The sequence below is a fragment of the Apostichopus japonicus genome, chromosome 4, assembly GCF_037975245.1.
Source record: "Apostichopus japonicus isolate 1M-3 chromosome 4, ASM3797524v1, whole genome shotgun sequence".
In the NCBI taxonomy this organism is placed as follows: domain Eukaryota; kingdom Metazoa; phylum Echinodermata; class Holothuroidea; order Aspidochirotida; family Stichopodidae; genus Apostichopus; species Apostichopus japonicus.
In genome coordinates this window covers 3,049,990-3,077,236 of record NC_092564.1, presented here as the reverse complement: position 1 = coordinate 3,077,236, position 27,247 = coordinate 3,049,990, and the positions used below count along the sequence as shown (strand labels likewise).

Below are 27,247 nucleotides of genomic sequence, written 5' to 3'. Positions count from 1 at the left end.
GTCTGGCATGTGTCTACCAGTGGTGATGGGAATTCCAGAATAATAATTGTCGAACATGCGTACATTAATAGCCTACCAGGTCACTGAGTGGGACGGCCAAATGTACAGTGCTCTCATACTGTTGCACACTATCAAAATACACCGAGTGTTCAAGTTTGCACCCGATATTTGCCAGAAAATTGAAGCAAGATAGGTGGGGTCTATTGTATGCATGGCCTAGATATTTCACTGCACTACTGTAGTGCTAAATGCCAACTGGTGTAGTTTGATGTTTGCTACTAGAAAACAAAAATGTTGTGCTTTCTCGAGAAGGAAATATGTGATTGAGTTTGATTATAGTTTGAGTTTGATACTTGATGTTGGTCATGCAGGGTCAGTACTAGATGATCCCTACTGTTTGTGGTGCGGCTATCTTGCATATTAATGAATTGGTGGGACTTAACATAATTTTGTTTTACATGTAATTCATATCTCTTCAACCGTATATGTCCATTTTAGTTCGTACATGGTATGGTGATGTAACTACATCAACAACAACTTTTACATCATTAGTATCCATGAGTGGGTGCGATTTCCCTTTTGTTATGTGAAATGACACTTTGACTGCAGTCTAGTTTTATGATTGGCATTGCCACATAGAGTTGTCCGATATTAAAGGCATTGAAGACTCGCCCAAACCGCGTGCCGCCATAAGGATGAAAAGGCTCTGACCACAGGTATACAGGAAGTATTGAAGTTATTTTCATAAGTGTTCTGAATTCAAAGAGTCCTTCAATGGAGTTAAAACGTTCCATCATTTATTTTAGGAGTGTAGAAGGTGTGTCACAACAGTTCACTGGTTTTACTTGTACAAAAAATTTGTCACTTCCTCAAGGTTTCCATACAGTAGCACAATAGACCCAAGTTTAAAACTGACATATTGTACATGTCCTATTGTCCTACCCATTGTATTATGATAGTTGATGGCTAACTGGAGCATCAAGCCACAAACAAATTTACCCACCATGACCGTTAGATTTTGAGCTAGAGGAGATAAAAAGTTCAGCAATTACTTCCGGGTTCGCCCACAAATTTCTAAAGGTGTCGCACCACAGTTAACTGCACCTACAGTATTGACTTATACACTAAACTTGTCACTTTCCAAGGCTGCTAGACCGTAGATAGATTATTTCAACTGACACACACACCATACTGTAGCTGATGGCTTGGGCTATCACAGAACATTCAACTTTTGCCACCATGACCGTTTAGATTTTGAGCAAGAAGAGCTCAAAGTTTATCATGGTGCTCCCTTTCCCATCTGCCAGCCTGTTGCTACAGAATCTTCTGGTTTCACCCAGGATTTTTTAAAAAACCTTAAATCACCTTCAGACCTATAGATTTGTAGTCCATCAGTAGTTTATCTTCAACATCCAAGCATTAAACAAAATGTTGATGACTCGGAAAATGACCCAAAAAGTCAATGCAGCAGGCCTCTTTAGGGCTATTTTCTGATGGTTAACTTCTGAGTCGGGAAGTGCACAACTCAATTGTGGTGTGATACCTAAAGCGCCCTCAATCATAAAGCTCTGCAGGAGTGACTGACTCATCTTTTTCTTCGTTCCTCAAGTTGGAAGTAGGAAGGAAATTTATTCCAGTGACAAAATCTTATAAGTGACCTGATTCAGTCACAAATGGCTCAGTCAGGTAAACATCAGATTGAGTGTACAGTGCTATTATACAGTTGCACACTATTAAAATACACTGAGTGTTCAAGTTTGCACATGATATGCAGAAAATTGAATGAAGATAGGTGGGGTCTATTGTATGCATGGCCTAGAAATTCAGGAGATATTTTACTGCACTAGTGCTAAATGCCAGTGTAGTTTGATGTTTGCTATTAGAAAACAAAAATGTTGTGCTTTCTCGAGAAGGAAATATGTGATTGAGTTTGATTTTAGTTTGAGTTTGATACTTGATGTTGGTCATGCAGGGTCAGTACTAGATGATCCCTATTGTTTGTGGTGCGGCTATCTTGCATATTAATGACTTAACATAATTTTGTTTTAAATGTAATTCATATCTCTTCAACTGTATATATGTCCATTTTAGTTCATACATGGTATGGTGATGTAACTACATCAACAACAACTTTTACATCATTAGTATCCATGAGTGGGTGAGATTTCCCTTTTGTTATGTGAAATGACACTTTGACTGCAGTCTAGTTTTATGATTGGCATTGCCACGAAGAGTTGTCCGATATTAAAGGCATTGAAGAATCGCCCCAAACCGTGTGCCGCCATCTGAAAAAGTTAACTTTCCGTTGCTTGCAAGTGAAGTTTTTTCTTGTCGCTATAAAATGCAGACAGCAATGAAACGTGATACCTTGTTATCTTTTATCTAGACCTGAGATGTCCATCGCTGCTATAGATGTACAGTACACTGTGTTGTGGGTGTTGACCATAGCTGCAAGTATTGACTGTACACTAGTGTCTAATTTCCGAAGGTAGCAAGCTGATGGTGGTGTCTAACACTTCTGTTACACCTCATTCGAAACTATGTTAATTTGCCGGCATGAGAAGTTTCTTTGTTCGCGAGTCTTCAATGCCTTTAAGTTAAGAAAATTCAAATTCATTTAGAAGCTGCATTAACTTAATTCAGTTGCACTAGTTGGCCTAACTTGTGGTTAATTTTAACAGATTAAGAAGCCATCTTGCTACGTGTTTTCCGTATATTTATATGTCGTTAGACGTTATTATAATTTGAATGGTCGTCAGATCAGAATCTGGACTTTTTTTCACTTGATCCCAGCCTACGGTAGTTTTCTGCTCTATCTAAGAAATTCAAGATATTATTTATAACTACTTAAAGGGTGTGAAGACAAAAAGAAATGTCTAATGCCGGTAATTTGACCTAGTTTCGAATGAAGTGTAACAGAAGTGTTAAACACCACCATCGATCGCAGAAAATACACACACAGCTTGGTACCGTGGGTAATTAGACACTAGTGTACAGTCAGTACATACAGCTGCAGTCAATACCCACATCACAGTATACAAACGATACAGCGATGGACATCTCAGGTCCAGCTAAAGATAACAAGGTATCATGTTTCATTACTGTCTGCATTTTGTAGCGACACGAACAAAACGTCACTTGCAAGCAACAGAAAGTTAACTTTTTCAAATGGCCGCACGCGGTTTGGGGCGAGTCTTCAATGCCTTTAAGGATGAAAAGGCTCTGACCACAGGTATACAGGAAGTATTTATTTTCATAAGTGTTCTGAATTCAAAGAGTTAAACATTAGATTGATATGTCTTTTGTTCTGATAGGTGGGCTGTTGCTGGAACAAAAGGAGCTAATAATAGTTATATAGACCTTTTTTTCAAAAATGACGTTGACAATGCTGTGTAGAATGTGAAAAGTGGGTGTGAATAGGTGCATACAAACTTCAAACTTAGCAAGGTCATGCATATATTGAATGGATGTATCAGTGCATGCACAGGGATAATTGATCAGATATTAGGCATAATTACTGTTTCTGCTGATCAGTTAATGCCAAAAATTGCAATTAAAATTGGTCTAGCTACAGTAGATAAATATAGACAACAACTATACCTGTAGCCCATAATTGCGTAGTAGTCCAAACACCTGGTTGGTAGCAGTTCTTGGTTCAGTAAACTATTAATGTTTACTTCACTCGAGAAGACAGGTAAAATCCCTTCACTTTTAAGTATCCAAACCTGGTATGGTCAGTTTTGGAATAATAAAAGAAAGAAGTGATGGTGATATAAGAGAGAGATTGGTTGAGGGGGGGGGCGAGGAAGGGAGTGGGAGGGTCTCCATAAATTTACCCCCCTACACTTCCTAAATTGTAAATGTTAACACAATCCATTCATCTCTGTGAAATGTGAATTCCATGGAATCTGATATTATGAACCCTCCTCCTACCCCCCCCTTCCACCTTATTCAGTCAAGAAAAGTCCAGTGATCAGGGACACTTCTCATTTATGTACTTTTTGAGGTTCATCACAGACTGGGAGGGGGTGTGTCTTTGGGTAGGGGTGTCTTGGGGAGGGTTGTCTTGGGGAAGGGGTGTCTTTGGGGAGGGGACCTGTACACAATTCTTACACAATTTGTCAAGGAATTATTTAGATTTATCCAAACCAGCCTGATATGTTAACATTATCTGTTTACTTCATCATTTATTAAAAATTGATGGCAGACACTTTTGAAGGTTTCCAGACTTACTACATACAGCACAGTACATGTACAACAAGCTGTGCATTGTCAAATAAGGAATTCAGCTACTGTAATTCAAAAGTTCAAGTTTATATTTAAAAAGTCAATTTCCTTTAACTTTATATTTAAGTACGGGGGCGGCGTGTGTTGTCGTTTCACCAGGTACTACATGGTAATGTTACTCAGCATAATAAGAGTATGGTATCCTCATTATTGGTTTCAGAACATTTATTTTAATATGTACTCTCCAGACCAAAGAGTGATAATCCAAACAGGGAATCAGATTTGAACCTGGAAACATATTTTAGTACAGCGTATGTTGTAGTTTTAACCAGGTATATACATGGTAATATTACTCAGCATAATTAGAGCATGGTATCCTCATTTTTGGTTTCAGAACATTTATTTTAATATGTGCTCTCCAGACCGAAGAGTGATAATCCAAACGGGAAATCAGATTTGAACCTGCAAACAGGATGTGACACTTAAAGTATTTAACCGAACCTACAAATTATCATACATTTGTATTCTTTTGAAAAGATACATTCAAGAAGGGGACCTACAGTAGTGACATATATATTTTTTTTCCTCAGGACCAGACCTGGCTCGGTGACTTGTAGGCTTGTGTTAATTGAAATTGTTAATTGAAACAAAATAATGCGGCCTAATACTGTAGTTACAGTACCTGTGATATACTAGCCATATATATATACTAAACAGCCAGGGAAAACAAGAATACAGTAAATAGAACTGTGAGAAATATGAAATTATTATAGAACGACTTTAGCCAAATGAAACTTAACACCCTGCTCTGCTAAACATAAACATGATATAATGGCATTCAAGATTGACACTAATTAAGTAATAAACATTATGATGTGGAACTAATTTCAAACATAAAGCTGTGTGTTCAATGGAAATGGAGATCCAATTTTCACTTTTGAATCAAACTCATACAGTTATTTAATATGCAGTACTTACTGTAGCACTGAGATTGACACCTTGAGCACTGTGAAAAATGTCTTTGTAGTGGACAGAGGTTTAGTTTTACTTAAAATATTGAAGCTTTATCTTAATCTTCATAAGGTCTATATTATCTATTCAGATTAGTTGATTGTGACCTGTGACCTAAGGGTCAAATAATTAATAGATATAGATTATGGGGTAAGAAGTACATTACATCACTGTTCCCCCACCCATTGGAAAATCACTTTTTGTTTCCAATAAGTTGTTTGTTTGAGTTTTAAATTTTGGCCCTATGCCATCACTTCCTCCTCCTCTTCCTATTCCCATCCATGTACCTAATTTTCCTTCCCTTCCATTTCCCATCCCCTGCCCCCATCGCCTGCCCCTTATCGCCTGCCTCCATCGCCTGCCCCCATCGCCTGCCCCCATCGCCTTCCCCCATGGCCTGCCCCCATGGCCTGCCCCCATCGCCTGCCCCCATCGCCTACTCCATCGCCTGCCCCCATCGCCTGCCCCCATCGTCTGCCCCCATCGCCTGCCCCCATCGCCTGCCCGCATCGCCTGCCCGCATCGCCTGCCCCCATCGCCTGCCCCCATCATCTACTCCCATCGCCTACCTCCATTGCCTGCCCCTATCCCTTTACATGCATGCATGCTTTCATAATACCTGTTACTGTAACCAGGTCTTGAAGTATAGTGTTCTGACATGCAATTTAGTGTTCTTAATCTAGAGCTCTACTTGTAAGTACATATTGGCTATCACTCGATATCGGTAATACTGTATTACACTCAAACCCGAAAGCTCTCTTAGATCATTCAGTTTATGAACTTTGACTATTTTTAGTGAAAAATTAACTGCTCAGTTCAATTGCTAACATTTTAAACTCAATCATTTACAAATTTCCTGTAAATGCTTGTTAAAAGTTTATGCTTAATATTAAGTAAGTTATAGAATTATAGCAAGATCAAATGGAAGAAAAGCTCTTGAAATCTTCAACTTTCATTTCTAATGATATATGAGAACATTTTATTCAATTTTGGTCTTTTGCTTACCTGTCTTCTCACAACCTAAGCACTGCGGTAATTATTTATGTAATTAGCTGTACAAGATTAACGATCAGTCTCCTCGTTCTACAACACAGACGCACACTGGTGCTTGCACATGGTTAAACGTGTAGTGGTTAAACGTGTGTTAAAAGTGTGTGCAGAAAACAGTTAACAGAAATATCAATTGTAATTATTGATTATTCAATTGATTTCTTATTAGTATAAATCTTAAAAGATCTAATTGTGCTGATATCGAGGTAGAACAGCACGAGTGGTTACAATCATATTCAGGGAGAACCCGAGACAGCTTTAAGCATTAGTTCAAATAAAGAGGTTGTTGTCATTTTATAATCTTTATAAATAGATGAGTACCGTATATACAGTATATATATACATCAGGAAGTTAGGTTGTAAAGTTTTATAGAATATAGACCATAAATGGAACCATCACCTTTGGTTTCTAGCCATATACACTCTGGCAGTTGCACAGGTTGCTGTCCTTATAAAATACAGTATATTCTATTGTATGAAAGGGTTTTAATGTTAAGAACTCCAGACTTCCTGGTATAACGCTGGTTAACGGAATGGCTTAATTTTATACAGAATAAGGTGTGAGTATGCAGTAATGTATGTGGTTTTATAATTGGTCAGTATATATCTACTGTAAGTACAGTATATAGTGATGATACATTATTGCCAAGTGCAAAATGCAGCAACTTTTACCAGCCAAGTATTTTCTTCAAGATTGTATAATCTGTGGGAATTATGATCTAACAGATCAAGAGGAACAATTGCTCCCTATTCAGATCTGATTCATGCTACTGCAACTATAGACCTATACGGCTATATTTACTTCGCTCCTCGCTTACCTGTCTCCTCACAACCTTAGCACCTCGTTCTACCGTGCCTATAAAGTCCTGGTAAAATAATAGCACTGTGCGCCCTCTATGAACCAGATCCCCGGTCACTGCCCTTCCCTTCATTCTACCCTTCCCTTCATTCTACCATTGAAAGTGTCATCACACAGATTTCTTGTGGAAACATTTCCCTCAGATTTCGTCTTGGTTATATTTGGGATCGTTGGAAGTTTTCTTTCCTTGGATTCTTAGGAGTATTAGCAGTCTTTTCCAGCCCGATAAGTATCCTTTTTGTTGAAAGGGAAGGTTTTGGGGAATGTTTTTCCTAGTGCGTTTCTGCCCTTAGGTTTTTTTAGCGGGCGTAGCAGTCCGCGAACTAGTAAGTTTTGGAACCAGTACCAGACCCAGTAAGTTTTGGAATATATGGGGTATTTACATACATTGTGCCAATATTAAGTGCATTGGTATTTCACCTTCCTATCATTTTAATGACAATGCACTTAAATGTTTGCTCTTTCCACATATCCTCTATCACCCTGGCAACCATTAAGACAGCTGGGGTAATTAACAAATTCCTACTAATTTATCAACTCATACAGTTTGGAACATTAATACTCAAGTCATTGAACTTACAATACCTTAAACTTCCCTTGATGTTTGGACTTTCTTCACCAAATGTATCGATTAGCAAATAGAAAGTACGGTATGTTTGTGAACTGTAACTGAATTCCTGTGTCCCCATTAGAACCTAACATGAACTGTGTTATACATTTGTAGCTGAACTGATAGACACTGCAGTTGCCATGTTAATAATAATGTAATGTTCGATTTATATAGCGCTTTATACCAGTGATAGGTCTCAAAGCGCTTTACAGACGTAATATTACCCCTGGTCAATGATAACCTGTCCCAGAGACAATCCCTCCAGTCGGCAGCAGTTACATACTGCGCCCAATGACAAGTTACCTCACAGGTACCCATTTAACCCCTGGGTGGAGAGAGGCAAGTGAGATAAAGCATCTTGCCCAAGGACACAACGTAATGAACTAGGCAGGAATCGAACCAGCAATCCTTGGATCACGAGTCCGACGCCTTAGCTAATTGGCCACCACGCTCTCGTCAAAGTCAACGTGTAACCACTGTATCAGTCCCATATTATAAAAAGTAACAAAGAAAACCGCCAACATATAAATCACAGTGTAACAAGAAAACTAAAGTTTTGAATATGAGACACTATCCTGAAGTACTGTATCGATTAATCGGAATTATATGTCAGTAAACATCAAGGCATGCACACATGTTTTCCTTATTGCTTCGAGCAGTTTAAATTCCCTTAACAAGTATAATTCATTTTTAATTTCTGGTGGAATCTGATCATACTATCTACTGTATTGATAGGCTATAACATGTGGTAATTGAACCTTATTGGATCTTTATACTTTCCACATGTCTCGGTTTATGTTACTGTACTACATACTGTATATTGCTGTGTTACATCATTGTGTATATTAGTGTATATATATAATATGTACAGTACATATTATATAGGTTTGTTCTACGAGCTACTTCAAGAAGAAGCTATTTCAACTAGTTTTCATCTGTTAGGAGTCACTACTTAAGTATCCTTTGCATTTTCAATGTTGTGAATGAAATTAGTTTTCCCTTCAGGATCGTCCCTCACATGTGTTTTCTGTTGTATAGGTCCGGGTTGCGCGAAGCATGGTTGCTTGTTGCTACACATGTTTCTTTTGTAGATGTTTGTTCCCAGATCCGATTCACTGGATATCCGAGCCTCAGAAACTGGGTCGCAGTTTGAGGACGGCATGATGAGTTTGAGGGAGCAGGAGGATGATATAGACACCAAAGGCATTGATCTCCCAACGGAGCTCATCTCAGAGCGATTGAGATTTTAAAGATCAGGCTGGGGTTTGAGGACCTGCAACCTACATGGGAGCCCAAGACGTCCATGGCCAGTTAGAGGGGGAAGATTGAGTCAAGGAAGAATCAGCTCCCTTTATACCGGTGGACACGGTATGCTTTGACAGAGTGGACCTGTCGCAGAAGAAGAGAAAATGGACTCGAGCAGGACAGAGCATTGAGAGTACTGCAGGATCAGACATGGAAGCAATTGTTTAAAAGCCTCCAGGGACATCTACACACAGAGCAGAGCAAGGAATGTCATTGGGGACCTTCAGATTCCCCCAGAGAAAGAAAATGGAAGACCTGCTCATCAACCTGGTATCTCGAACAGACATGAAGTTTGCCTCCACTTTCTTGTTCGCAGCAGAGGTACTGTTCAGACACCACAAGCAATCCCTGGGAAACGAGTACCTTATTCTAAACAGGGAAGCTACCCCAGATCTTATGGTTTTTAGGCCCCTTGGTCAGACTGTTATATGACCAGTTAGCTAGTATGTCCCTCCTGATGGTATGATCCAGACGCACAAAGGTCCTACGCTTTGATGAAGTGGCTGGCAGGGGAGATAAGGGACTTGCCCCGGTACCTTCCCATGTTGCGAGAGGATCTCTTTGGGGGCCAAATCGGAAAATTGGCTCAAGAGGAATTCCCCAAATGGGACACCCTCTTGAAGTCTAGCTTTACCAGACTTTACGGACCTCAGACCAAGGGAATCCCCCTATTCGTCTACATTACCGACTGGCTCATCTTAGGAAGCCGCTCACAATACTCAGGTCACGGAATGGCTACTCTAGCAATTAGGATTGTTAGTCAACAGATGGAACTCCCATCTACAACCAGCTCAGTCAGTCAAATACTTGGGCGCATTCTCAACTTCAAGGAGGAGGGCTGGTTGGTCCCGTCTCTGGAAAGGGCCAAGCAACTTTCATGTTTTATATGGTCAATCAGGTCCTGCAGAACCCTCATTAGCAAGTGATACTTTGGACATGTTGTATCTCACATTATATAAATTTATATTCACAACAGCAAATCTGAAAGTTTGATATTTTTATGTTCTCATTATTTTAAATGAAACTTTAACATGCATGGATACTCGAGCCACAATAGCCAGTGCACATGGTTAGGCTCTATAGCCTATAGATAAATGAAGCACATTTTCTTAAGGATTTTAAGTATAGACAATTAAGCTAGAGTATGAAACTACTGACACTCAATTTAATGCTTCTTGAAAGAGTGACCAGAGCATTATTCTGATGTTTATATACTTTCAGAATATGTTATGTGACATGCTGTATGTAGTGTCTGACACTGTACTGTACATTGCTCGCTTCCCGCTACAAAGTTCCATAAATATTGTTTTCAGGAAGTGTTGCTCATGAAATGATAATTAATGATAGTCAACATAGCAACCTATTGTACTTGTAGTTTAAGTTTCTAAAACTGAAAGCTCTGCAAAATGTTCATGCCATGAATGACAATAAACAAAACTAGAAATTGTGGTTATGGAAATGTTGATCCCAGCGTCCTTGAGTACACTGTTCTATCATCTTTGAAGCGAACACTTCCTAAAAGTTTTACTTTACATCTGTATTCAGCTGTTGTTGTTTTGCTGTCATAGTGCTCTTGGCCGTAATCGAGGAGTACGACATACTGTACAGTATTATCTTACTAGTTGTCCCTCTTTACCTGCTCCCCGTGTCAAGTTACTGTTTAAAGGCATTGAAGATTCGCCCCAAACCGCATGCTACGCTCTGAAAAAGTTAACTTTCTGTTGCTTGCAAGTGAAGTTTTCTGTTTGTCGCTACAAAATGCAGACAGTAATGTAACGTGATACCTTGTTATCTTTAGCTGGACCTGAGATGTCCACACTGCTATGTACACTGTGTTGTGGGTAATATTGACCGTAGCTGTATGTATTGACTGTACACTAGTGTCTAAGTACCGACGGTAGCAAGCAGTGTTCGATTTTCTGGGATCGATGGTGGTGTCTAACACTTCTGTTTCACCTCATTCGAAACTAGGTCAGATTACTGGCATGAGACGTTTCTTTGTGCGCGAGTCTTCAATGCCTTTAAGCATTTATCTGTTCCACATTGCAATGAGAAAAAATTAGGATGGATGCAGTCTTGGCAAAAAACAAACTTACTGGAAAGTTAATCCGCTGACTGTAATTCAAGTCTGCTCAGAAAGTATCATGTTTGCATTCCTTGCCTGGAAGTGTCATAAGTATACCTGACAGGTTTGAAAGACATAATATTTTCATATAAAGCTTTGCTAAAGTAATGTCTCGAAATGAAAGTAATCTTACTGTAAACCAACCATAGTATCCTGTTGCACGAGTTCTAAGTTTTGTGATACTTCGTAGCTCAGTTACAAACAAAACGGACTTGCCACACGTTATTTTGCTGTGATCAGATATAACTCACACGATCCTTTGTTCTTAATAATTATTAAATAATTAATTATATCTTATAATACATATTTGACATTAATGTCTTACAGATTGAATGATTGATTGATTTTTTTCTTTGTTTTTGCTTTCTAGATCTCAAGCAGAAGTCCAATATGGTAAAGCACTAAGTAGATGCAGTCAGCAAGCCAAAGGGAAAGATGAGATAGGGTATGTATCTCCACCTGTCTACGCAACTCAACTGCACTCTTATCTCCATCCTGGCTATTCAAACTGGGGATTGCAACCCTTTTTACGGTTGTCAAAAGTTTCAGAGAAAAATGTGGAAAACACTTGCACAGAATTACCAATTTGCCAAAATTTGAAAAATATGAAATCACTTAACAACTTTAAGCTCCAAATAACAATATAAAAACATTCAATTGTGAGGGGGGATTATCCCCTGCTACCCATACAGCTCCCTCTCCCAGGCAGGCGTAACAGTTGCCTTTGGGCTATCGCAAAGATGATCGATTTGTAAATTTGGGTCACAAAAAGCAAGAAAGTTTGAATACCAGCTGGGATCATCTACTTCATGTAATATCTGCTGGATTTGTAAGTATGCTAAAGTTAGAGGGCCTGCAAGGGCTGTGGAAATAAACTCACAGAGTTGAGATGTGCAGGGTAGCAGGTGGTATTTTCTTCCATGACTTCTCTCTCACCATTACTTGAGTTACACTTGAAAGAACTCAATATCGCTTACAGTACTTATAATGATAATGTGACAGTTGGATTGCTGGTGACTAATTTCAATCAAATTCTAGCATATTTCTTGATAGCATAATTGGAACCTTCACAACAGATGGCATTTAGTAGTTAGAAGAGTTTAATTATAATAAAGAATTAATTCACTAAAAAATTGGCCCTAACCCTCCCACTGTTGGTTACACGTGCATATATATAGCATTTGGTTTCTGGTTGAAATAGTTTGGAAAATTTTGTATTATTCCATGAATCCTAGGTAAATCCTAGGTAAATTTCAACAAGTCGTAACATTTTTGGTCGAGGAGTTTTAGATCCCTCTCATTTTGTGTTCTCCTTAAAATATCGCTCTATTCTGACAACTTAGGCATGACAAGATGGTTTTGTATCGATATCAAATATGCAATATTAATTTTACACATACGGATACTAAAAGCTATTAACAATTTCTGGTTTCAGTTTCGGTTTCAAAGAATATTTCATGCATAATTGCAAGTACACCAACATGAGTGCAATGATAGACTGAATATTATAGCAGACACATTCACCGGGAACTACCATTTCTCATCCCTCCCTCCCTCCCTCCCCCACCCTGCCCCCCCCCCCGAAAAAAAAGAGAAAATGAAAAGAAGAAGACCAAGAACAGATGGTATAACAAGAGCAGAAAATATTCATGTGGTCTATACTGTATTTATAATAAACATTGAAGAGACATTCTTGGAAGGGACCTGTCATTAAATTATGGTTGCCTTAATAGATCTGGCTGCCCAGGATCTACTACAGTATAATGGGGCGTGGGTGGGGGGTGTGTTACAGAAGGTATTTTGGGCTGTGGAAGGCAGTTCAAAATACCAATAATCTGAGATTGATGCAGCAGGCATCACATTTATTCTTGAGCTGTACACTGTGAGGGTTTTGGCTTATTATCCAAGTTTAGCCATTTCTTAGAAGCTCTTGTGAAACTAAAACTTTGTTTTCGTAATTCCTATGGATCTACAGTATGCTAACATAAAGATAATACATATTCACTTCATTTCTCAATCCCTGTCTCCTAATAACAATGACACCAGATTGTAGCCCTGGTAGATCAGGGACAATTCCATGACCAGATGCTGCTCCTGTAACAATTCATTTACTCCCAATTGTTGTAACATCCCTGAAAATCAACAATAAAAGAAGTCTGAACATGTACTTTAGATTAGGCTGTATGCAGACTAATTTCATCTATATATATATATATATATATATATATATATATATATATATATATATAAATATTTATATAAATATATATATATATATTTCCATATCCAAATTCATATCCATATCCAAATATATACTTAAAAATTTTTTCTTCTTATTCTTCAGTGGACTAAAAGATTCTTGGGATGAAATGGTGAAACAATCAGAAAATGAGGGTTTACACCACAACAAACTTGGAAATGCTTTCCATACCATATCCAAAAATATGGAAGAGTTTCGTTTGGATCAGAAAGAAAGACGGACCAGATTAGAAGACGGAGTGAAACGATTGCAATCCAATAAGCGAGAATGTTATCATAAAGTTTTATCTGTGAGTAAAATGCTTATATGTATACCTTTAGTCATCAACAGTTATAGGATTTGAATTTTGAAATCTGGAACGATACAAGACTGTCGAATATGATGGTACTGTAGTTGCCAGCATTAGGAAGGGGAGAGGGGACAGAGGTGGGAAGGTTGACAAACAAGACATCTGACTTTACCATGTTTTCTTCTTTTGTACATTACCAGTGCCTTACGGCAATGATGCTTATAGAGATGACGGAAATCAGTAAGGAGAGGGAAGGGTGCATAGTGGTTGTGACCAGACTAGTACTGATAAGTTTGCTAACTTTGTAGTCATGTTTGAGCAGGCTTTTAGTGGTGGTATCATAGTTACTAGTGGAAAATTACATTACTGATGCTTAGAGCTTTGTGTAGTCATATATATATATATATATAATTGAAATCGTAATGAGTCGGAAAATCAAGGACAGTGAAAAAACTTCCAGCCTCCACTGGGATTCCAACCCGGGCCTCCCGCTTTGTACGCGGACACCCTAACCACTAGGCTATGGATGCCGATTGTATGTCCAGAGGTTCGAAACGGGTAAGGAAGGTTGTAATTCCACTGTAGGCGTTTGTTACCTGTATCGAACAATACTAGTTCTGTTTGGGTGATATATTTTGCCTTACTCTAGAGATCAAACATGATGCTAACCAACATATATATATATATTTGCACAGAGCAATTGATTCTCAATGGAATTCTACTTATACTTTCAATTGTGACATTCTATCTACATTTGAAAGCAGTTATTTATGAAGGATCTTATTCTCTGTAAAAGAAATATTGTCTTCACATTTTGATGATATTGTATTGTTTGGCATTCCATACTTACTTGTGTGATAGTTTTGACATTCCCGGCCTTCCATACTTTTTGAATGATTATAGCTATATAGTTACCATACTGCCAGTCGCCATTTTTCTCTCTTGTACTTCTTTCTACAGTTGAACATTTTAGCCTATTAAAAACTCACTAAAAGTCAACCAATCATATTCTTATTCTTACAACATTACATTTATTACGAAAAAATGGGGCATTGTGGCATTCAAGTCTCTCTTAATTTGTGACAAAAACAATACATATTTAAAATTGTTGGTATCAAAGTTACATTTCTGTCAGTAAATGCAGACTCTGGTGACAGTTGGCTCATCAAAGCCGGTATGTGGCATGAAATTTAAAACTTAGTGGAATAAACATATTAAATTATTAATATTCATTGCATACAGATGTTTCCCCTAGGTTCTTCAAATTGAGCTGTATATGCTTTAATTTGTTTGTTTGTTTGTTTCGTTAATTAGAACAAAGATAGATACGAGAACAAGTGCAGAGATGCAGATGCAGCTATAGATACTTATGACCGAGAGGAACCCGGTGCCCCACCAGCAATGAAAGTTAAGGTACGCTTCAATCGGGAGCTGCAGGACAAACAACAAGTTAATAAAGTAGCCAAGCAAGTAGGACAAACACTAACAAATTAACAAAGAAGCCGAGTATTGTTTTGTTTGTTAAGTTTGTTTTTCCTCCCTTTTCATGATCCAAGAAATTAATTAAGAGGTTAATAACTAGCATATTTATATCACTCAATAAAATGTTGTGATTTAAAGTCAGCCCAACGTGAATAGTAAAAATATTCATAAATATGTTTCTAAATGCACTGAACTCCAGAGAAGTACTGTTCATGGAGCTGAAATATCACAATAGGAAAGAAAAAGATGGGTCCTTTTTTTGGTGTTTAATGGAATTAACATTAGAAGCAGTTTTGATGTCCAACGGTAAGAAATTTCCCGAGTCGTGGAACTTACTGCAGATGTAAAGGCCCCTTGAGAAATACTGGAGCACAGGGTGCGATCAGGGTTATATCATTATGGCAATATTACAAGAGTAAAACTGGAATCGTGTTGAGAACAGAAGGGTAAGCGAGCAGGATTTTGACATCAATGTGGTGTCTGACGAGTAAGCCAATGAAAATCTTTGCGAATTGGTGTTTATACTTCACGGTTAGTATGCCTGGAATTTGCGATCACACTGGCTGTAGAATTCTTAATCTGCTGAATTCTAAAGCAGAAGCGATTATCACATTCATTGAGAAAAATTGCATTACTGTCGTCAAGCTGAGATGTTACAAATGAAGGAACAAGCTTTGTAAACTGGTTTGTCGGAAGTAATTTTTACGTCAGCAATGCTCCAATGCTGTAAACATTCCAAGTTACGAATACAGTTTGCTCGTTTTTTTTCATGGTCAAAAATATTCTCTGGGATTTATCCCCAAATTACAAACTGTATCACTTATCACTTGGATAGAAAGTTTTGTCAGCCAAATGAAAAAAATAGGAATAGAAAGGATACTTACAATTTGGTATCTAACTTCAGAAGCTAAATTAATTTTGTCGTCGTTCAGTAAGAAGAATTCATCTAGTGGTGAATATCTGTAAGGCCGTGTCTAAGAGTTTGTACTGCTAATGAAATATCTATAGATTACTAAGGAGGAGCAATTAAAAAAAAAACTCGCAAAACTGTTTGGAATACTGATTGATATTTTACATCCGAGGAGTGGGTATGGTATGTTTGTATGGATAATAAAAGCGTTTTCAATCAATATCTGTGGAAGATCTTAAAGATCTGTCCATTTAATCATTTATTTATTCTGTCTTTCGACAGTTGGTCAATAAAAGAGATAAGGCAAAGAAGGCTGCCAAGGATGCAGGTAAGAGAAGTCATCCCATAAATAATAATAGTTTAGTATTTTAGTTTCATTGTATGCTGTCATATTTTATTGCTTTCGTCTTTAATTTGGTTAGGTATGAGATCAAAATGTAGGATTGTTGTGGTCAAGTGGTTAAGGCAGTTGACTTGTGATCTAAGGATTGCAGGTTCGAGTCCTGGCCAGATCATTGCGTTTTGTCCTTAGGCAAGGCACTTTATCTCCAGTGCCTCTCTTCACCCAGGTGTATATAAATGGGGACCTGTGAGATAAAACTGTAAGCTAGGCGCTGTTTAGCTGCTGCCATGTAGAGGGATTGTCTCTATGTTTGACAGGTTATCGTTGACCGGGGTAATATTGTCAAGCGCTTTGAGCCTGTGGGAAAGGCGCTATATAAAAATATGAAATTAATATGATTATTATTATTAAAATGTTCATAAAATGTTAAAGAAATATTTGTCTTCCTTTTCTAGATGATGTCTACAAAAAGAGCCTGGAACTGCTGGAAGACAGCAGGAAAAAATGGGAGCTTTGTATGACAAACTTTTGCCAAGTAAGTCGGATTTTTGTAAAAAATTTCTAGTTGCGTGATATGTCATAATCAGTTGTAGTCTACATTTCTTATTCAGTGATGTCAAAAGTTGTAGGTCGGTTTTCTATTTATCTTCTTAACTTTTTAGTGATTTGCTACTAGGTTTAGTCAGGTATATTATCCTGATGATTTGTAGGAGTTGATGGCATTTATTTCTAGTAAAAAGTAGCCCAATTCATTCCAGGTAACTTGATGTTTCAAGGTGATGTGGTTGCCAGAGTCATCATCATCGTAATAACATACATCTTCTACAATTTTCCTCCGTCATATGTTGTCATTTACAGACCTGCCAACCTGTCTTACACAACACAAGGGAGGTTTAATATTCCCTTTCCAAGAGATCGGGAGATTACCGAAAAAACAATTGAAAACTGGGCAAAAGCCAACTCAAACAAGATAAACAATATAGAAAAGAAAATAGCAATGTGTTCCTGGCTATTAACGCCTTCTCTACAATAATATTGGCTATGTAAACATTTTAATCGTCGCATTAATGTCAACGCTGTGAAACACTATGGCTCATTAAGTCATTTATACAATTATTTCTCCCCCAAAAACGAAAGTGGATTTGTTCCACGTTGCTGAGGCAGGTGGACACAGATGGGCACTTTTCCTAATTATAATTGTTATTTATTTTATTTTTTTATCTTTGCCATATTTGCCTAACTTGTCTGTTAAGTCATTCATTAGCTGATTTCTATGCGCTGTAGTTTCGTTTTGTCTTTGTTGTTCTTCCTGTGGGTTGTGGTTCCTTCATCGTGTCTGTAGGTCTTCCTTCCTCTTTATGGTCTGCAAATATCATGCTTTTGTCTTTTCCTGTTAGGAAACAAAGGGTCATTAATTAGAGTTCAACATTAATGTTCGTACTTGGTTTTACTACCTTCAAACGTGGATCAAATAGTGTGGTTTATATACACATACTAAAAAGGATAATTGCACTCCTCCCACTATAACTGTTCTATTTTTTGTAAGAGATCCGTACCGAGTCCAAGCTGATTAAGATAATAGTGTTATTTCCAGCCTATGCCTACAGTACATGACAACCTGCATGGCATTTGTATTGCTTTGCTTTCTTGTTCATTCCCTTCCTGTATGTAGTCATTTTAGCAGAATAACTTTCTTTATTGAATATTGAAGTGATAAAATCAACTAGTACAATAGTTGTAAGAGATATTGTATGAGCCATTATTTTATGACATTAAAAACAAGTTTACATTGTTTTGAGTAACTTAGCAGATCTTTACATCCTGTTATCGAAACATAAAATTAATTTCATTCTAGTAGCCCTTAACTCAAGGGGTAGCCTTAGAGCGGATGTTTACAATTGATACTCGTCCAATCAGATCTACTGATTAATAAGTACCCTTCCAATCCGATGCACTCAACTGATATCCATCAGACTATTTTACCGATTGATAACTTCCAATCAGATTCACATGATTAATAACATTCAAAGAATCACTTTCAGTCGTATTCGATTGATTGAAACCATTTCAATGCAATTTACCAATATTTATGCTTCAAATCAGATTCCCTCTATCGATAGCCTTCCAATTAGATATCACTGAGAGAACTAGTTTATAGTTTCTTGATTGGTCACCATCTCTTCTCATCTGAAATGGACCAATCATCTGTTAGGAAAAATAGCAACTTTTTTTCAAGTTAGACAAGAATATATATTTTTTTTTGATATGAATATGTTTTGCCCAGTCTAGGTCCACTGCTGGGTGTTTCTATTGAAAAAAAACTAACTAAGCTTTTTCAAGTTTTTAATACTTAGGAATTGACAGATGCAGTAACAGTATAATCTATTCTTAACAGCAGCCCAATGCTTATAGAGGCGCTTAAAGATAAAACCAGACCGCTGTATGATCAACGCCTAAACTGTTTTTATATGATTTAAAGTAATATCCAGCTAATTATTTATTTGTTATGTTTTTAGCCTTTGAAGAAGATCCTGCTAGGATCGAAACGTCAGGCCAACTTACTATTACACATTCTTCTACACAGGCTCTCTAGTGCATAAGCAGTTTTGCTAACAGTTTTATTTTATTTTAATTATTTATTTGCTAGAAGTCATGTTACGAACACATACAATTTGCTTTGATCTCGTAGGTAGATCAGATCCGTTCACGACATCAGTAAGTTTTTTATTTTTTCTCGTTGTCTTTTCTTCCCTTTTGCACTGCTCCAGGAAGCTCAGAAATTAGAAGAAGATAGAATTCATTTCCTTAGAGACGAACTCTGGGAAGTGACGAACCACGTTTCTCAAAGCTGTGTAATCATTGATGAGGTAAGTGTAGTAGTAGAAGAAGATAAAGAAGGATTTCAAAATGAGCCTGAAAAGATGGTCCCCGAAAAGATGGGTCAACTCTCTGGGATTTACTGTCGAATTCATAGTATCTTTATAAACTCAATGAAATTGTTCAATCATGAAGTGAAACTGGGCAAAATTTTGGGGGTAGTAGAACTTTTGCAGTAATTTGGAAAAGAGCTTAGGAAACTTCCAGATATCTCAAGATGGAGACATTTTGGTTTTTGATTTCACCGAAGGCAGAAGAAATTTATGCGATGGTGATAGCCTGTGTATAGGTGTGAGTGTAAATGTGTCATTTGCTGGTAAATGCTCTAACTTCAGCAGGATAACTGGGGTGCATTTCATATTTGTTATGTAGGTTCCCCTTAGGTTTGCAACTATAAATGAAGTGTCTGTCTAATATCATCTGATTTTAACCATTAAAGCACATCTCTTAAGGAGTGGGTGAAAGAGGGTTCAATCTCTGGGGGGGGGGGATGACAGAGTTGGGGTGAAGTGGGATTTGTAATTGTGATTTGGAGGGAGAGCGGGGAGGGGGAGGCAAACCCAAGAGGTACCTCAAAACTTTCTGAATCATCTGTATATACTGTACTAAAATTTCACTGTTAGAAGTTGTTCAAAAAAAGGACATATCTTCATTCCATTTTGTTCTCAATAGTTCAACAATTGTGACCTTGTTAAGATCCTTTGATTTACATTTTCAATGAAAGGGCACTTTAAATATCAAAGTACAATAAAAGCTTCTTTTTCACACCAAAAAGGAGCACTTCTTGTTTGTGACAAAAGGGGCCATCCCTGCATAACCTTTCAGTTGAAATGCTTCCTTGTCCGTTTTGTAAATGTTCGAAATTGGATGCTAACTTCCGCATAGTCTCTCTCCGACCCTAATTGCCCTTCAACTGAGTCAGGACCATTCAAGGGAGGTATAATATACAGCCATAAATTTTGATCTTTGTTTCAATCTCTTTGTTTAGAAGAACCTGAGTGAATCTTTCTAAATTGCATATTGAAGGTTAAACTTTAACTTCAAATTTGATAGTTTTAAGTAGTAAGTAACAAGTATTAGCAAACTGGAAATGGAAATTTCATAAAAGAAGAAAGTATTGTGTACAGAGAGAGTTGTATCTTCTTAGTGGCTATGTATCATAATCAAATTTCAGTTTCATTTTCCAAAGAAATTTTTTCTAAGAAAAATGGTTTATTACTTTCCCTTGGCAATACCTTCCCTTGGCAATTCCCTTGGCAATTACAAAACTTCTGTAATGAGCCTAAGGACTAGTTGGAGACAAGATTATTATTATTATTATTATGATAATAATATACTAAATTTATATAGCGCTCTTTTCATGCTAAACCATGTTCAATGACAACAAAATGACAAAAATGATTTGCAATGACAACAAAATGACAAAACCCTTAAAATATGAATTTGAAGAATAAAATTGACACAACTTAAATATTAATATAATATATATATATATATATATATATATATATATATATATATATACATATAAACAAAGGGATAATTTTAAAAATAATATAGATTTACAGTGAAATTCCTAAAATGAAAAAAGTGAGTTTTAAGTAAATTTAAGGTTAAACTTTAACTTCAAGGTTAAACTTGAATACTTGAAACTTGAAAAAAACTTGAAACTTGAAAAAAAAATAATATAGATTTACAGTGAAATTCCTAAAATGAAAAAAGTGAGTTTTAAGTAAATTTAAGGTTAAACTTTAACTTCAAATTTGATAGTTTTAAGTAGTAAGTAACAAGTCTTAGCAAACTGGAAATGGAAATTTCATAAAAGAAGAAAGTATTGTGTACAGAGAGAGTTGTATCTTCTTAGTGGCTATGTATCATAATCAAATTTCAGTTTCATTTTCCAAAGAAATTTTTTCTAAGAAAAATGGTTTATTACTTTCCCTTGGCAATGAAAATTACAAAACTTCTGTAATGAGCCTAAGGACTAGTTGGAGGCAATATTATTATTATTATTATGATAATAATATACTAAATTTATATAGCGCTCTTTTCATGCTAAACCATGTTCAATGACAACAAAATGACAAAAATGATTTACAATATACAACAAAATGACAAAACCCTTAAAATATGAATATGAAGAATAAAATTGACACAACTTAAATATTAATATAATATATATATATATATATATATATATACATATAAACAAAGGGATAATTTTAAAAATAATATAGATTTACAGTGAAATTCCTAAAATGAAAAAAGTGAGTTTTAAGTAAATTTAAGTAACAAAATGACAAAACCCCTTAATATATGAATACGAAAAATAAAATGGATGCAGCTTGAATATTAATATAGAAATATACATTTATCTATAAGTCAACTTTTTTTTAAAAACAATATAGATTTACAGTGAAATTCCTAAAAAAAAAAAAAGTGAGTTTTAAGTAAATTTATGTAACAAAATGGCAGAACCTCTTAAAAACATTAATACGAAAAATAAAATAGACACAAGATTTACCTGGTCTTTATAGTAGCATACAGCAGATTATTTTGCCATTGTCATACACACTAAATTGTCCAAAGTAATGTGGTCTTTATGTCCCAGTAGATGTTCTCACTAGGCTAAACCTCTACCTATCATTGGATAGCTACCCATCATTGGATAGCTGGATAGCTACCCATCATTGGATAGCTACCCATCATTGAATAGCTGGATAGCTCCCCATCATTCAATAGAAGGTTCTTTTGCTATGAGAGCTTGAAGTTTTCAACACTTGTAAACAAACCTCTTTACTCAACAGTAAAAACGTTTAGTTTGCTACACTTGGAAGAAGGTCTAATATGATCTAAAGTTGCCTAAATTGACCCATTTTTTGCACCACATATACTTTGATTTGTGTACCCTGATGTCCAAGCCCCCCCCCACCCCTCCCCACCCACCCAAAAACAAATAGAAGCAGATCATGTTTGATAACATTACAAACAATATGTTCTCCTGTTGTTTCCCTTTTGTCACTTTTCCTGCCATTCATTTCAGATTTCTACATTAGTGTCAGAATAAAACTTGTCAAGAAACCTCTTCAATGCCAGTTATGTTTGCAATATAAGTTTCATAAATGTAGTCTATAGGAGACCTTCACTTTGGTAGCAACAATATTAAGGCTCATCCCATAGAAACAATGCCGAAAAAAGGAGCCAAATTATTTTCATTTGAGTTTGTTAATTATCAACTGATAGTGCCTTTCTGAAGAGAGAACAAATCATTTATTTTGCACGAATAATTTCACTGCACCCACTTGGGATGATGGTTGATGGTTCTCTTATGTCCTACTTGAAAGCATTGTACAAGTGTGATGTACAGTGCATATGAATATCCTGCTTCTATTAGGAAAGTGTTCGAAGCAACCTTTCATACTGTCACGGCTTCAAAGCTTGACCTGAGAGTACCCTATAGGGAGTGGTATACTAACCTTACAAAATTGTTCCGACTGGCTGCATTTGCTAAATTATTTAATGTATTGGATTATGGATAATATGAAACTTTAGTTTCAAAGTAGAATCAGTAAACTTTGTAACGCTTAATTTAATTCTACTCTCGATCTTTCTCTTTCTGTCTAATCAAGCCTTCGATCTTGTTATATCTTTATTGAACACTGATTAAAGTCTTGTGCTGCATTAATAATGGAAGCTATTTTAATAATCAAGTGATTACTGATTGTTTGAGAAATCTAATTCTGTCAATTACATACAAAAGGCTGAAACAATTCTCTCACCTAAAGTGTCTTCATTATTGTTGAAAGAGGGTTTTGAGGATTTCAAGCTTGTTAGATGCAATTTTCATTTTATGTTCCATTGTTTCAAGTCAAGTTATAACATGAAAGGTTCAATAAGAACAGTATATATATATTGCAATGCTTTTCTAAATCTCGAAATATGAAGGAATGTTTATTCTCATTTGTTATGCCCAAACGTTTCTTGTGGAAATTGTAATACTGTACACATTTTCATTTTGTTTTTGAATTAGCATAAAATATAACCGATATGCCCTTTCCAGAATTGATTCATATACTGCTGTTGCTAGGTTGGGGTGCATAGAACTTCAATATTCCTAACAGAATTTATAGCAGTAACATACTGCATGCTGCTTGATGCATGTGAAAATTGCTTAAGATGTTCCAAACCCTTTACTGTTATTTTTGTCGTAGCTGTATCTCTATGTTTCATTTAAAGACAATGATTTTCAGGACTATTTTTTCATTTTTTTATACCTTTCCGTCAGCAGTTTTGGCCCTTTTGCTCTATACTGTAGCGACTTAAAATTCTTAAAACTTGGATTATTTGGTGGTACTGTTGTCAGTTATTTGTCAATATTTTACTCCTCGTAAGCATTTGAAGTTGTTTTTAATAGTCTCTTTGTAAACATGTGATGCTCTCCTTTGGTCAAATAAAATGTCAAGTAGATACAGTACATCTCAATCATACCTTTAGTTACAATGTCTATGAATACTACTCTATTACTATACCTTGTAGGTGCAAGAGGAAGTGAGAAAAGTTCTCGAGAAGTGCGTAGCTGAAAGAGATATTCACCTGTTCGTCCAACAGAAACGAACAGGAACCAGAAGACCTGGTAAGTATCATTGACATTCTAAGCACTATAAGCATGTGTAAGTGTTGGTGTACATGGGTCACAATAAGGTCTCACACACATATAATTCCAACTCTTAACATTATGTCACTAAAGGACAAGTTTATCCAAAGTCACTAGGTCTGATGTATTGTGCTTGCAAAATGGAGACATTTCCCACCATTATTTTAGTTTATGTGGTGGGAGTGGATAGGGGGGATTGTGGGTGGATATAGCCAACAATTTTTTTTAGCAAAGTGCTGTTTTGGCAATAATGGGCATAAAGATTGTAGGTGTGAGAAAGTGAGGGGTGATGGGGTCACGGAAGGGGTTAGTTGGTGGGGTACAGGCAACATGTCTTCTCAATCTGTTTCCTTTACATCGGATCAAGTTTTGTGACTCGTGGGTCAAATTTTCCGGACAAGCTTCCAGGGGGGGGGGGATGATGAGGCAGGGATTGGGTCAGTTGTCTAGGTCTCTGTATAGTTGTGATTTAGACCTACTTGGAAAGTTTTCCTGACCTGGCCAAAGATTTATTTGTTCCTTGCAGAATGTCCGTTGTTTTGTAGAATTTTTTCGGAGTTCTTTGGATAAGAAACTTACATTTCTTTTGTTGATAAATGTTGGCTGATTTTACTCCCAGATGCATTTTTGTTCAAACCATACAATGCGAACGGTGAACGTGTACATCGGAGAGTCAACGGTCAGTACCCATGCATGCCACAACATTGGAAAACTAAGAGATGCCGTGCTAGAAACTCTCATTTTCCTTCCCACCACCACAAAAAACTGCTCTTGTAACATCAACGTTAACATTTGCGTGTCTCAGAATATGACTTGAATCCACCTAATGGTTATCATTTGGTTTCTCTTATTTTTTCCTTTTTTTTTACGGGATATCGATTGAGTTTATCACCATTTACTGTACTTGAAGAGCACTTTCATGCTATTATCTAACCCTGTCAGCAGATTACAAAAATATGAGTCATTCTCTACATATCCAAATTAATACAAATCATTATAACTCACAGTAACAACATTCAATGTAGGTCATTTGTCATTTTAAAAAATAGCTATAATTTGTAATGAATTATTTATATTCCTTGGCAATGTCATACAAGTGTGTTTACTTTAGTTTGTTTCTGAATATGCCGAAAAGTCACTGAAAAGTTTTGAAATATGTTTGACAAATGTACAAATTGAAATACAGATAATTCTTGTAACTTCATATAATAATTAGCTCTATAAAATATCATAGCACTTTGTCCTTTAAGATTTAATTTTGGAAGTACTGCAAAAAAACTATAGAAATTTTATTACAAAATGAGGATTAAAGCAAAAAAATTCTTTTGTGTCTACTCTCAATATAATTATTTTAGTTATGCCACATTAATTATGAAATCCAACATGAAAAGGAATCTTCCCAAAACTTTATGTGAAATTCTTGACAGTGTTAGATTTAAAGAGTTCAGTCATAACAAATATAGAAGCCTTGTAATGTTCAATGTATTAAAGTAATACATGAAATAATAAAGAAAAAACGGGCTTTATTTGTATTTATATGCATTCAGTCTCGCTAAATTTCTAATAGCTAAGTCATTCAAATCTGGTACTTATCAACACCAATATTACTTCAGTGAAATTGGCTGTGAGCATTAGTGAATATGCCATGATTTTACACCATAACTGAACAAAGTAACATGTTTTGAGCAGAAAGCTTGAACTTATATCATCTTAAGACATGTTTTGAAAAAAGTCTGAAAAATAGTACGGTTTTTCAAAAACAAATACAAAATTCTAACAAATCATTTAAATTTGAAAGTGGTTTATTAACAATAGAGTTGATGACATCATGAAAATCAATGACATTAATTTATGGTCTTAGTTGAACTCTTGTTTTCTTCACAGCCAATTAAATCCAGCAGGCAAGATTGAAATGCTCGTTTAATCATCACTCTGTCTTGCACTGCCAAAACCATCTCCCCTTTTTTTTTTCTTTTTTTTTTAAAACAATTCACCACCTCCTCAGCTGCATGTAAACTGCTCTGGATTTATTTCACAGACCGAATCGAATATGAGAGCTACTATCAAGATGAAAGAGCACCACAATATTCTCACTTATCAAACGGTAGGCATGTTGCCGTAGCAACCTCTGGGTACCACAACATCCACAATGAACCATTGCCATCACCACCTTCAATTGCAACAGGTGAGTGACCGTAGGTTTCCACATTGTCAGAAATCCCTTAAAGGTCTGCTGTATAGACCCCAACTAAATCACGCTATCATGGCAAAGGTTCTTGATATCACATAATCGACCTGCCTAGGTGGTAAAATGACCTCTTTTTACCAATTAGTCTGCAATACCTGCCACATATTTTTCCTTGTATGAGGGTCTTTGTGTGAACGCTGTATGATTAACTACACTGTAGACATGAACATATTTCCACACTGGTTAACACACAGAGCCTAATGGCGTTAAGAAGCTATGCAGGCTAATTGTGAAGCCCGAGGTCGATTTATGACCGTGGCAGGTCGATAACACGTAATCACAAAACTTTCCTAGCTATAGCGTGCTATAATTGGATCCAATAAAGCAGATCTTTAATTACCAGCATCTAAGGTGGTTTAAAAAAAAATGTCTTCCTTGACAATATTGTTATGGCAACACAACTTTTTAGGAACTGTTCAAGTTGGGATTATTCCAAAGCTTTTAGGAAGAGTGAAAAATTGGAGTAAAATGTTGTTTTGTCAATAATGTTTGGATTTGTAGGTGTTTTAATAACATTGACATATCTGTCAGAATCAGATGGGTTCAGAAACATGTGAATTTCTCCTTTTTTTTTGAGGGATGAATGTCTTTCATTGCAAGAAAGAGAGAAAGAGACGTTTTAACACTTGTTCAAAACTTAGTCCAGAAAATACTGATTCATTAACTAGCAGGTGATTTTGATTGATTTTCAACCATATTTACTAACCAAAAGTAGCAAAACAAGGAAAAAACTTTGATTAGCATTTTAGGGGAATCTGTAGCTTATTTTATTTATGCCTAACCAGCAGAAACCTAGCAGAATCTAATAAAAAAATATAGCTTATAATGTTGTCTCTGAAAGAAAAACGATATTAAAATATGAAAGTAAAACAGTCTGAAATTAGGTTGTTGTGCTGATATGTTTGTTTGGGAAAGTAAACCTAACTTTATCAAGAGTTATGATGACAACCAGATGGCAACAAATTAACAATGTATGATATAACTAATAATATATGTG

General features: G+C 36.3%; 1 protein-coding gene across 14 annotated transcripts in view; it reads left to right on the top strand.

Annotated features, from left to right (window-relative positions):
- The window catches only part of LOC139966150 (proline-serine-threonine phosphatase-interacting protein 1-like), a 93,309-nt gene that overhangs the window by 44,605 nt on the left and 21,457 nt on the right, over positions 1-27,247 (top strand). For 11 of the 14 annotated variants that reach the window (XM_071968884.1, XM_071968883.1, XM_071968882.1 and 8 more), the window contains 8 exons: positions 11,558-11,632; positions 13,532-13,736; positions 15,051-15,149; positions 16,411-16,456; positions 16,927-17,006; positions 19,240-19,338; positions 23,885-23,981; positions 26,041-26,187. In XM_071968884.1, the coding sequence (XP_071824985.1) occupies positions 11,558-11,632; positions 13,532-13,736; positions 15,051-15,149; positions 16,411-16,456; positions 16,927-17,006; positions 19,240-19,338; positions 23,885-23,981; positions 26,041-26,187 (848 nt within the window). Of the gene's footprint in view, positions 1-11,557; positions 11,633-13,531; positions 13,737-15,050; positions 15,150-16,410; positions 16,457-16,926; positions 17,007-19,239; positions 19,339-23,884; positions 23,982-24,621; positions 24,682-25,886; positions 25,904-26,040; positions 26,188-27,247 lie in introns of those variants that run through there. The other 3 variants (XM_071968892.1, XM_071968895.1, XM_071968897.1) reach the window with 2 other exon arrangements.